Source organism: Mandrillus leucophaeus, unplaced genomic scaffold (genome assembly GCF_000951045.1).
Source record: "Mandrillus leucophaeus isolate KB7577 unplaced genomic scaffold, Mleu.le_1.0 Scaffold74, whole genome shotgun sequence".
NCBI lineage: Eukaryota > Metazoa > Chordata > Mammalia > Primates > Cercopithecidae > Mandrillus > Mandrillus leucophaeus.
The window spans coordinates 1,299,425-1,312,276 of record NW_012108030.1 but is presented as its reverse complement, the minus strand read 5'-3'; the positions used below and the strand labels follow the sequence as shown (position 1 = coordinate 1,312,276).

At 51.5% G+C, this 12,852-nt stretch overlaps 1 protein-coding gene across 3 annotated transcripts in view; it reads right to left on the bottom strand.

The window, feature by feature from the left end:
* Positions 1-12,852, bottom strand: part of ETFB (electron-transfer-flavoprotein, beta polypeptide) — a 19,531-nt gene that overhangs the window by 1,396 nt on the left and 5,283 nt on the right. Inside the window, exons 2-5 of one of the 3 annotated variants that reach the window (XM_011965913.1) lie at positions 7,960-8,118; positions 6,975-7,133; positions 4,025-4,087; positions 606-768 (exon numbers count right to left, since the gene is read on the bottom strand). In XM_011965913.1, the coding sequence (XP_011821303.1) occupies positions 606-768; positions 4,025-4,087; positions 6,975-7,133; positions 7,960-8,118 (544 nt within the window). Of the gene's footprint in view, positions 1-605; positions 769-4,024; positions 4,088-6,974; positions 7,134-7,959; positions 8,627-12,852 lie in introns of those variants that run through there. The other 2 variants (XM_011965911.1, XM_011965910.1) reach the window with 2 other exon arrangements.

The following is a 12,852-nucleotide window of genomic DNA, read 5'->3' as shown; positions in this document are numbered from 1 at the left end:
GATGTAGTGAACACTCTGTAATGGCTGAAATGACTCATTGAACCTTCCTCATTGGCTGAGATGATCCAATGAACTCTCCCTGTTGGTTGAAATGACCCACTGAATATTCTCCATTGTCTGAGATGACTCACTAAACTGTTAATATTGGCCAAGATGACCCAGCGAACCCCTCCTACTGGCCATGATGATTAGTGAACTCTACCTGTTAGCCAAGAGACCCCATGCACCCTTCCTAGTTAGCCAAGATGATCTACACGATAACTTCGCATTGGCAAAAATTACCAAGGGGACCCTCCCTAATGAACCAAGATGACCCAGTGAACTTGTTCCACTGGCTGGAATGACAAAGGGAACAATGTCTGCTACCCAGCGAAGCCTTCCTACTGGCCTAGATACCAGCAAGCCCTCCCTGCTAGCCAAAGCAGCCCCCGTGAACTCTCAGCATAGGCAGAGATGACCAAGCAAACCCTCTCTATCAGCCAAACTCCAGGTGAGCGTACGAGACCTCCCTTGGATCCTTCCCTCCCCCGATGCGACCACCAGGGGGCACTGGGCTGGCAATGTGCTTGCCAATCCCAGGCCCTCAGTGCCTGCTGGCCAGGGACTCACCATGATGTTGGGCAGCGTGGCATAACGGGGCTCGTTGAGCCTCAGGTCAGCTGTCACCACAGCTGGCAGCTTCAGGCGCAGGGTCTCCAGGCCCCCGTCGATCTCCCGCTCCACTTTCAACTTGTCCCCCTCCAGCGTCACCTGGGAGGCGAATGTGCCCTGGGGAGGGACAGTGTAGGAGAAGAGTGGGTGAGGCTAATTCAGGTCCGATCCGAGCAGTCCGCTTATGACACTACTGAGTACATGCACGAACAAGTGAATGAAGGAGGGAGCAAACAATGCAGGGTCCCATGAGGTTTAGAATCGATCCTGTACACCTGGGAGAGCGTGTCTTTCCTTTTCCTGAGAGCCACGGTGTATGTCCTGATGTCCTACGTCCTGATGCTGCCAGTGAGGCCTCCCTGTCTTCCTGACAGTGAACATGTACTGAGTGCTGGGCCCTGTGCTAAGCATCTGATGGGTCAATCATCGAATCCTTGTAGGAACTTTATGAGGTAAATGTTATTATCCCCACTTTACAGATGAGGAAAACTGAGGCAGCGAGATGCTGAGTTACGTGTCTACTGCCACCCACAGCTGGTAAATCCAAAAGCTGACAATCTGACTCCCAACAGCCCCCCGTGAGGCCCCTCCACTGGGCCGACAACAGAACTGTGTGTGTCCACACCGGTCCTTAAACCACCTTCTGGGACCCCATCCTCTGGCCAGGTCCCTTTGCCTCTCAGTCCTGAATCAACATTTCCTCCCCTGGTAACTGATGCCACCTATACTCCTCTTTGTCTAACGACCTTTCTCCCTGTCCACTTACTAACATCTTTCAGGTCTTAGTGTGAACATCACATCCCTTCGTTCAGAACTTCCTCCTAGTGCCCTTATGAACCTGTCCCTGGAGATACACTGTGAACACGACCAGTGAAGCACCAGCTGGGGTGGGCTCATATTCTGCCAGGGAAGACAACCAGTCACCAGGGAAACACACACACACACAAATGAGATCATTTCAGATCAGAAGGAATAAGAAGAAAATAAGACACATGATATGAGAGCAAGAAGGGCGCAATGTTAGAGAAGCTGGTCAGATAGTGATAAATGCTTTGAAGATAAAACAGGATCATGGTTTTGAATGTGCTGTCCCATCCAGTAGCCACTGGCCGCGTGTGGCTGCCCAGCACTTGAAATGTGGCCAGTGCAGCTGAGGAATGAATTTTTAAATTTTATTTAAATTTAAACACTGACAATTTGGCCAGGCGCAGTGGCTTATGCCCGTAATTCCAGAGCTTTGAGGGGCCAAGGCGAGTGGATCGCTTGAGGAGTTCGAGACCAGCCTGGCCATCATGGTGAAACCCTGTCACTACTGAAAATACAAAAATGATCCAGGCATGGTGATGCAAGCTTGTAATTCGATCTACTTGCGAGGCTGAGGCAGGAAAATCACTTAAATTCAGGAGGCGGAGGCTACAGTGAGCCGAGATCGTGCCACTGCACTCCAGCCTGGGGACAAAACAAGACTCCACCTCAAAAAAATATAAATAAATAAATACTGAGAATTCAAGATACGTTACCATGATTGTGGTGATGATTTCATGGATGTAACACATATCAAAACTTATCAAATTTTGGAGGGCTGAGGTGAGCAGATTGCTTGAGCCCAGGAGTTCAAGACCAGCTTGGGCAACATAGTGAGACCCCCATCTCTATCTAAATAAAAGTGTTTAAGAAAAGCAAACTTCACAAATTGTGCAACTTAGATATGTGCAGTTTACTGTAGGTCAATAACTCAATAAGGCTGTTTTTTAAAAAAACAAAACAAAACAAAACAAAAACACAGATACCCAATGCAGCTACTGGAAATGCAGTTATTGGAAAACTTTTTGTTCTGAACAACTTGGGTGTGTAAATCTACTTCAACTGTCATCTTTAGGAATGTGTTTCTCATAGAAATTTGGCACCTGAATTGAGATGTGCTGTAAATATAAAATGCATGCTGAATTTTGAAGATTTAGTACAAAGAAACTCCAAAAAACATAAAATACAGATGGTCCCTGGCTTACGGTGGTTTGAATTAAGATTTTTCAGTTTTCCGAAGGTGTGACAGTGGTAAGCATTCAGTGGAAACCACACTGCCAGTACCCGATACAACCATTCTGTTTTTTTAGTTCCAGTACAGTGTTTGATAAATTACATGGGATATTTAGCACTTTATTATAAAATAGGCTTTATGTTAGATTATTTTACCCCACTGTAGGCTAACATAAGTGTTGTGACATGTTTAAGGTAGGCGATGATGTTTGGTAGATTAAGTTTATTAAATGCATTATTTGAGTTATAATATTTTCAATTTATGATGGGTTTATCAGGACATAACCCCACTGCTGGTAAAGCATATGTATCTCAATATTTTCTATGTTGATTACATGTTGAAATGATAATATTTTAGATATAATGGGGTGAAATAAAATATAATTTTATCTGTTTCTTTTTACTTTTTTATGTAGCTGTGAAAAATTTTAAATTTGTCTATGCGCCTTTCTTTCTTTTTTTTTTTTTTGAGACAGGGTTTCCCTCTTTCACCCAGGCTGGAGTGAAGTGGCATGATCCCAACTTAATGCAGTCTTGACCTCCTGGGCTCAAGGGATCCTCCTACCTCGGCCTCCTGCGTGGCTGGGACTACAGGCATGTGCCACCACACCCGGCTAACTTTTCTTTCTTGGTAGAGATGGGGTCCCACTGTGTTGCCAAGGCTGGTCTCGAACCCCTGGGTTCAAGTAATCCTCCCACCTCGGCCTCCCAAAGTGCTACGACTATAGGTGTGAGCCACTGTGCCCAGCCTGCATTTTTTTTCTTTTTTTGAGTCGGAGCCTCCCTCTGTTGCCAGGCTGGCGTGCAGTGGGGTGCGATCTTGCCTCCCTGCAACCTCTGCCTCCCGAGTTCAAGCAGTTCTCCTCCTTCAGCCCCCTGAGTAGCTGGGACTACAGGCACACGCCACCACACCCAGCTAATTTTTAAATTTTTAGTAGAGATGGAGTTTCAACATGTTGACCATGCTGGTCTCAAACTCCTCCTGACCTCAAGTGATCCGCCTGCCTCAGCCTCTCAAAGTGCTGGGATTACAGGCGTTGAGTCACCACGCCTGGCCCCAGCCTGCATTTATATTGGACTGGCATAAATGGGGATTGGGGAACCTGGAGTTGAGGGGGTGGGCATGAGTATTTCACGTAGGATGGCAAGAAAGTCCCCTTTGAAGAGGTGATACCTCAGCAGAGATCTCAAGGAGGGGAAAGAGAAAGCCCTGAGGCCATCTGAGGGAGCAGTGCTCCAGGAGGAGAGAACAGCGAATGCAAAGGCCCTGAGGCAGAAATGAAGTTTGAGGGATGAGGGCCTGGCCCTCAGCGGGTGCTCCCTGCTCCAGCCTCACCTGTGGCCAGTCCAGAAATCCAGCTGTCATCTGCCCTGTCTGGTTACAGTCATCATCGATGGCCTGAATGGGGAAAGAGAGGAAACTGTATGACAATCAATGGAGCTCGTGGACCATTCGGGCCTCTGTCTAGAACAGGGCTTGGCAAACTTTTTCTTTCTTTTGTTTCTTTTTGAGATGGAGTCTTGCTCTGTCACCCAGGCTGGAGTGCAGTGGTGCCATCTTGGCTCACTGCAACCTCCGCCTCTCGGGTTCAAGCAATTCTCCTGCCTTAGCCTTCTGAGTAGCTGGGATTATAGGCGCCCACCACCACGCCCAGCTAATTTTTGTATTTTTAGTAGAAACGAGATTTCAACATGTTGGCCAGGCTGGTCTTGAACTCCTGACCTCAGATGATCCCCCAAAGTGTTGGGATTACAGGCACGAGCCACCGTACCCAGCCGGGTTGGCAAAATGTAGTAAATATTTTAGGCTTTGCAGGTCATACAGTCTCTGTCACAGTGACTCAGCTCTGCTGTTGTAGTGCACAGGCAGCCATAAATAATATGTACATGAACGTATGTGGTGATGTTCCAATATAGCTTTATTTACAAATCAGAGGTCGCTATGGACCATAGTTCACTGATTTTTGGTCTAGAACGATCCCCTCACTTGGGTCCAGAGATAAGCAGGCACTTGTCCAGGAACATGTGGGGCTACCTGGCATTCCTGTCGCCAAGTCTCTGCCCTCTGAATAAAGCCTCTCAGGAATCCCGCCCTATGTGGCCCCTGGGCAGCTGCATGAAGAGGATCTGGGCCAGCGAGGACATTCTAGCCCCAACCCCAGTGATTGGTTCAGGGAGGGGCACATGACTCAAGCTGCACCAAAGAAGAGTAAGCCCTGGGAGTTTGCTGGAGCCCTTGGGAAAGAGGCTCCTTTCTTTCTGCTGGGGTCACTGGGCCGGTGGGATCTGAGCTTGGAGATGCAGACAGTGAAGCCAAGGTAGAGGGGAGCCTACAGCTCATGTGTGACCCTGGATCAAGCTGTGCCTGAAGCCCCTGATTTACATGAGCTAATAAATTCACTTTCTGGCTTAAGCCAGTTTGAGTTGTGAATCTGTTTCCTAGAACAAACAGCATCCTGACCAGTTCATCCGGCATTTCCCCAGCTGGAGGTCCTGGCCCCAGGAACTGTCCCTGGCCCAGGACAGGTAGGACATCAGAGTCTGAGAACCACCAGCAAATGCAGGGGACTGCTAAAGCCATGCTTCCAACACCTCGACCTCTGCAGCCCCACGCAGGCCCTGTCTTTTTGGCCTGTTCTCCAGGTAGGCCCTTCTGCCACAGTTGGTTGATCTGTACTCTGATGCCCCTGCTGTTGGTAATCTCTCGTTTTCTTCGGACTTTCTCAGGGCTGGGCAGGACACCCGATGACCTATCTGGACCCACCAGCCTCCTTTTTGTCCCAGAACTGACCTGGCCCTGGGATCTCCATCTCTCTCCGGGGGCCCCAGCTCTACCTGAGCCTGCTGTGCTCTGCTGTCTCCGTGCCCTGCTTGACATACCTTGCCATCTTTGGTCTTCCTTCTCAGCCTCCATCCCTAATTCCCTGCCTCTTCTCACTCCCATCTGCCTGTGGTTCTTCTGACGTCCCTCTTCTGTCTTTCCCCTGGTTGAGGCCATGAGGTTTGTCCTCAAATGAGATGAGCTACCCCTGAGGAGAGGTGGTGCCCCAGGGTCTCCTGGGGAAACAGATGAGCCCCATGTACCTGTCTCAGTGGGGAGCACCAGTGTGGCAGGGAAGGTGCTGGTCCGGTCCTCACCCAGCCCTAACCTCCTTCCCTAACTCCTGGGCTCCAATCTCCCCTTCCAGTCCATTCTCGAAGCCCAGGGAGGCTTTTTCCGCACCTAGTGCTGATCCCACCCCTCTTCTGCTCATAGACCTCCCATGGCTCCCTGGCCACCTGCTGTCTCACCCCACATCTCCACCACCCTCCTCCCGAGCAGGGATGAGCAAGGGGGCACAGGGAGAGCGGACCACAGCTACCTGTTTGCCCAGCAGCACCAGGTCCACCTTCTCCTGCTCTGCCAGCTTAGCCAGGACCCAAGCCACCTGCAGTGCCCTCCAAAATTCTCAAGTCTCTGTTTCAAGCCCAGGTCTGTCTCCTGAATCTGCATCAATGTCTCCTGGGCTCCTCACACTCCCCGTGTAGGATCCTCCTCTAACCTCCTGTTCTTCCTGGGTTTCCCACCTGTGTTACCAAGGCAGACCCAGGCACTGTCCTTGCCTCCTCCCTGCCCTCCCTCCCCACGCTAAGCCCAGTCTGTCCTGCCACATCATGTCTCTGCTCTGTCCCGACACCTTTGGCTGAGGCCTCATTCTCCCCACGTGACCATCACCTCAGCCTCCCAGCCTCTAAACTCAACCAAAAGGATCTTTCTTCTTTTTTTTTATTTCTTTTTTTTTTGAGACACAGTCTCGCTCTGCTCCCAGGCAGGAGTGCAGTGGTGCCTGGAGTGCAGTGGTGCGATCTTGGCTCACTGCAACCTCCACCTCCCAAGTTCAAGTGATTCTCACGCTTCAGCCTCCCAGGTAGCTGGGATTACAGGTGCACACCACCACACCTGGCTAATTTTTTTACTTTTAGAAGAGATGGGGTTTCACCGTGTTGGCCATGCTAATCTCAAACTCCCGACCTCAAGTGATCCGCCCGCCTCAGCCTCCCAAAGTGCTGCGATTACAGGCATGAGCCACTGTGCCTGGCCCAAGAGGATCTTTCTAACACGCAGAGGGACTCTGTCCTCCCTGCTCAAACTCTCTGTCAGGAGGGTCAGCAAAGTCCCAAGCTGCTCAGCTTGGAGTGGCTGAATGCCCTGGGCCTGGCCACCTGCTGTCTCACCTCACATCTCCACCACCCTCCTCCCAAGCAGGGATGAGCAAGGGGGCACAGGGAGGGCTGACCACAGTTACCTGCTTGCCCAGCAGCACCAGGTCCACCTTCTCCTTCTCTGCCAGCTTGGCTAGGACCCGAGCCACCTGCAGGGGACCCAAGCGTTCTGCTTCTGCTGGGGGCACCTCCACGTGGATACCTCGGTCTGCACCCATAGCCAGGGCTGTACGAATGGTCTCCTGCCGAGGACAGAGGGGCTTGACTTGGCTATCCTCAGGGCAACCCAGGAGTCTGGCCCCAGCCCCTCCTCCCTCAGACCCAGGAGTCCAGACCCCCAGCCCCTCCTCCCTCAGACCCAGGAGTCCAGGCCCCCAGCCCCTCCTCCCTCAGACCCAGGAGTCCAGGCTTCCAGCCTCCTCCTCCCTCAGACCCAGGAGTCCAGGCTATCAGCCCATCCTCCCTCAGACCCAGGGGTCCAGGCTTCCAGCCTCCTCCTCCCTCAGACCCAGGGGTCCAGGCTTCCAGCCTCCTCCTCCCTCAGACCCAGAGTCCAGGCTTCCAGCCTCCTCCTCCCTCAGACCCAGGGGTCCAGGCTTCCAGCCTCCTCCTCCCTCAGACCCAGAGTCCAGGCTTCCAGCATCCTCCTCCCTCAGACCCAGGAGTCCAGGCTATCAGCCCATCCTCCCTCAGACCCAGGGGTCCAGGCTTCCAGCCTCCTCCTCCCTCAGACCCAGGAGTCCAGGCTTCCAGCCTCCTCCTCCCTCAGACCCAGGGGTCCAGGCTTCCAGCCTCCTCCTCCCTCAGACCCAGGGGTCCAGGCTTCCAGCCTCCTCCTCCCTCAGACCCAGGGGTCCAGGCTTCCAGCATCCTCCTCCCTCAGACCCAGGAGTCCAGGCTATCAGCCCATCCTCCCTCAGACCCAGGGGTCCAGGCTTCCAGCCTCCTCCTCCCTCAGACCCAGAGTCCAGGCTTCCAGCCTCCTCCTCCCTCAGACCCAGAGTCCAGGTCCCAGCCCCTCCTCCCTCAGACCCAGAAGTCCAGCCCCCTCCCCAAGACCCTGAGCACCTGGCACTGTGCAGGCCCACAGCTGACGGCGATGACCTCCTTCACCAGCTTCTTCTCCTTGAGCCGCACAGCCTCCTCCACTGCGATCTCACAGAAGGGGTTCATGGAGTGCTTCACACCATCTGTGACCACACCGGTCCTGTCAGGTTTCACTCGGATCTGCTCAGCAGGAGGGGAGGGGGCGGGGTCAGGAGGAAACAGGCAAGAAGGTGGGGGCCTCAGCGCCAACCCTGTCCCAGGCTGGATGAGGACAACAACAGCCTGGAAAGGGGCAGGGCCTTGTCCGGGGTCACACAGCTTCAGGGACAGAGCTGGGTTAGAGCTTGTAGGCAGGGGCAGGTCACCCTGTCTCCTTCTCTCATCCAGCCATTCCTGGGTACCAGGGACATCTGACTTGATCATCCCTACTGTGTCACTGCTCCTCTCAGGCCTGAAAGAGTGTTTCTCAAATTTACAGAATTTATGGGAACCCACAGTGAGAGGTGCATTTTACCATATCTCCAAGTGTATATAAATACGTAACACACTGACACAGAAATACAAAAGACGAGAAGAAAAGGAAAAATCAGTTAGGTAGACAGTTAAGGCTGGTCCTCAGAGAAGCAGCCTGCCTGAAAAATCACAGCTACCGGCAACAATAGAGCAGCCAGAGGCAAACTCAGCCTGCACGTGCACAGACAAGCAGGCAGGTCCCGCACAGAAGCCTTTTGTTCTCCGTGTGATTGACAGGCTCCCAGGAAAAGTTCCCTCCCCTTTTCAGGCATGTACCTTGTGGTCTCCGTGGGAACTTGCACAGGGAGGGGCGGAGCTTACCTAAAACAAACCCAGGGTTACACAAACAAGAGCAGCAGAGCTTTGTGCTTGCAAAAGGACATACCCACAACTACACAGAGTTATGCAGCTAGCTTTACAGATAAGATACTCAAACAGCTACAGAGATGAGAGGAGTTTCTTATAAAAGCTTTTGGAATCAACTGTAAAAATGGCAACATGCTTGGGCTCCCCTCTCCTCTGCGGAGAGCTTTCTTCTTTTGCTTATTAAACTTTCGCTCCAACCTCACCCTTTGGGTGGTCTATGCCCTTTAATTCTCTTGGTTGTGAAACGAGCTCGGATAACACCTTAGACAATGTGACCGGTGACCCTGACCTGTTTCACAGATGCCACTGCAGTGTAAGGGTCAGTCACCAATACTTACCCTGGCTACACACACTCCATACCCTGACATTTTCTACCCTTTTTCAGAAAAATGCCAGCCCTTTGCCTGGATGTCATGATCACACATGGTCACAACCTGATTTGGAAAACACCAGCACCAAAGACCTCTTTGCTAAACAGACAAGGGAGGTAAGAGAGGTGGGTGGCAAACCCCACCCATTTGCTTCTGCACATCGTTTTTGTCTCTCCTGGGCCCTATTGTGTGCCTGGCACTAAGCTGGATCCTGGGGGCACCATCATGTGCCAGGGAGAGAGGCTTCCGGTGTGGACCAGGGTGTAGCGTGAACCACCAACTACTTTCCTATTAGTTTCTCTCGGCTGCCATAACAAATCACCACATACTTGGTGGCTTAGAATCTTACAGCTCTGGAGGCCAGAAATCCAAAGTCAGTTTCACCAGGGTGAGACCAAGGGGTCTGCAGGCCCTGGGGAGAGCACGTTTCTTGCCTCCTCCAGCTTCTGCTCTGACACCCTCTGGCTTGTGGCTGCATCGCTTTGTCTTCAGTGCCAGCATCCTCAGCTCTGTCTTCATGCGGCCTTCTCCTGTCTCTGTGTGTCTAGTCTCCCTCTGTCTCTCTCTTATAAGGACTCTTGAGATGGCATTTAGGGCCCACCTAAATAATCCAGGATAATGCCCCCATCTCAAGATGCTTAATTTAATCACATCTGCAAAGACCCTGTTTCTATTTTTTTCTTCCAGATGGGCTCTCGCTCTGTCACCCAGGCTGGAGTACAGTGGTGAAATCTCGGCTCACTGCAACCTCTGCCTCCCGGGTTCAAGCAATTCGCATGCCTCAGCCTCCCAAGTAGCTGGGATTATAAGCATGCGTCACCACATCCGGCTAATTTTTGTATTTTTAGTAGAGACAGGGTTTCACCATGTTGGCCAGGTCTCAAACTCCTGACCTCAGGTGATCTGCCCTCCTCGGCCTCCCAAAGTGCTGGGATTACAGACGTGAGCCACCACGGCCAGCCTGCAAAGACCCTGTTTCTAAGTGATTTTCCCTTCTCAGGTATCAGGGATTGAAACCTGGCTGTTTTAGAGGGCTATTTCTTGGCCTACCACAATCCTCTTTTTTTTTTTTGAGATGGAGTCTTGCTCTGTCATCCAGGCTAGAGTGCAATGGCGTGATCTTGGCTCACTGCAACCTCCGCCTCCCCAGTTCAAGCCATTCTCCTGCCTCAGCCTCCGGAATAGCTGGGATTACAGGCGCCCACCACCACGCCCAGCTAATTTTTTGTATTTTTAATAGAGATAGGGTTTTACTATGTTGGTCAGGCTGGTCTCAAACTCCCGACCTCCAGTGATCCACCCACCTCGGCCTCCCAAAGGCAGGGGATTACAGGCGTGAGTCACCGCACCCGGCCCAACCTGAGTTTTTATAAAGTCATTCTGGATTCTTGGTGGAGAAAACTGGAAAAAGATGAGAGGCAGTGACGAGACAGCTAGGTGGCTATTTGTCACCAAAGTGAGAGGTGACACTGGGTCAGACAGCCGTGACAACAGAGATAGATGCAAGAGGTCTCTGGAGGTGCAACTGACAGGCCATGGTGCGCGATGGGAAGATGACACCAAAGAAGGGCTTCCAGTCTGTACATCAGCCTGAGCCGGGAAGATGGCGAGTTTGGTTTGGGGCACAAATGTTTAAAAAGCCTCCAGGGACATCCAGAGAAGCCTTGCTAAGGAGCTGTAGGGAGCTGCCCATTCGGCCCGGGGCCTGCCCTCTTTCTCTTCTCCCATGTGGCCACCACCCAGGGCTTAGCCAGAGCAGATCTTGGGGGCACCTGGGTCCGGTGAGGACACTGGGACGCTCTTGCTATTTCCCTGTCCCTTTTTTTCTGAGGGTGTGGATGTAACTGTTCCTCCCACAGGCAGGACAGAATCCGAGATGAGAAAGTGGGACCCATAAGGGGTTTCCCACTCTGGCTGTGCCTCATGGAGAGGTTAACATTAAAAGATGGAGGATGGAGACCTGGTGCAGTGGCTGATGTCTGTAATCCCAGAACTTTGGGAGGCCAAGGTGGGAGGATCCTTTGTGCCCAGGAGTTGGATACTAGCCTGAGCAACAGGTTCTACAAACAACAACAACAAAAAACAAAAACAGCTGGGCGTGGTGGCTCACGCCTGTAATCCCAGCACTTTGGGAGGCCAAGGTGGGTGGATCACCTGAGGTCAGGAGTTCGAGATCAGCCTGGCCAACATGGCAAAACCCCATCTCTACTAAAAATAAATATAAAATAAAAAATTAGCTGGGCATGGTAGTGCACGCCTGGAATTGCAGCTACTCAGGAGGCTGGGGCAGGGAGAATTGCAACCCCGAAGGTGGAGGTTGTAATGAGCCAAGATTACGCCACAACACTCCAGCCTGGGCAACAGAGCAAGACTCCATCTCAAAACAAACAAACAAACAAACAACAACAACAACAAAAAGCAGCCAGGTGTGGTGGCACACACCTGTAGTCCCAGCTACTCAGGAGGCTGAGGCGGGAGGATCACCTGAGCCCAGGAGATCAAGGGTGCAGTGAGCCGTGATCATGCCACTACACTCTAGCCTGGGTGACAGAGCAAGACCTCATCTCAAAAAAAAAAAAAAAAAGAAAAGAAAAGAAAAGGAAAAAAAAAAGAAAAAGGAGAAAGAGGAGGAGGAGCTAGAGGAGGAGAGGAAAGATAAAGAACTGTTCTTTTCGTCTCTCTTGTTGCCCAGGCTGGAGTGCAGTGGTACCACCTCGGCTCACTGCAACCTCCGCCTCCCAGGCTCAGGCGATCCTCCCTCTTCAGCCTCCCCAGTAGCTGGGACCACAGGTGGGCACCACCATGCCGGGCTAATTTTTTTTTTTTTTTTACTTTTTGTAAAGAAAGGGTTTATTCATGTTTCCCAGGTTGGTCTCGAACTCCTGGCCTAAAGTGATCCGCCTGCCTCAGCCTCCCAAGTGCTGGGATTACAGGTGTGAGCCGCAGTGCCTGGCCCTTTTTTCTTAATAAATAAATAAATAAATAAATAAATAAATAAAATACAATGTAGGAATTGCCCCTTTAAGACAGAAAAGAACCTCACCCACCCAGCAGTAAGAGGCCCCAAGCTTTTTGCTGTGTGTCAGGGAGGCTTCAGAAGGGCCTCAAGTCCCATCTTGCTGTTGTTCTGGCAGAACTCCCAGCCCCAACCTCCTCATTCCCAGGCTCCTGACTCCTGAGGAGAAAGGGTAAGAACTTTCCAGATACACACACACACACACACACACACACACACACCACCCTGAGGAAATGAACTAGCTCATCTTCTCAATTAAGCTTGAGTTGATTTCAAGCTTGAAAAACAGTTTAATTAAATTACATAAGTCAGGAAACAATGGTAGGGCTGAAAAATGATAGCTTGTTTGTTTGTTTTTTAAATAATGATGGTTCATGCCTGTAATCCTAGCACCTTAGGAGACTGAGGAAGGAGGATCACTGGAGCCCAGGATTTCAAGACCAGCCTGGGCAACATAGAGAGACTCCATCTCTACTGAAAAACAAAATTAGCAGGGCGTGGTGGCGTGTACCTGTAGTCCCAGCTACTCAGGAGGCTGAGGTGGGAGGATGGCTTGAACCCAGGAGGGTTGAGGCTGCAGTAAGCTGTGATTGCACCACTCCAGCCTGGGTGACAGAGCTAGACCTTGTCTCAAAAAAAAAAAAAAAA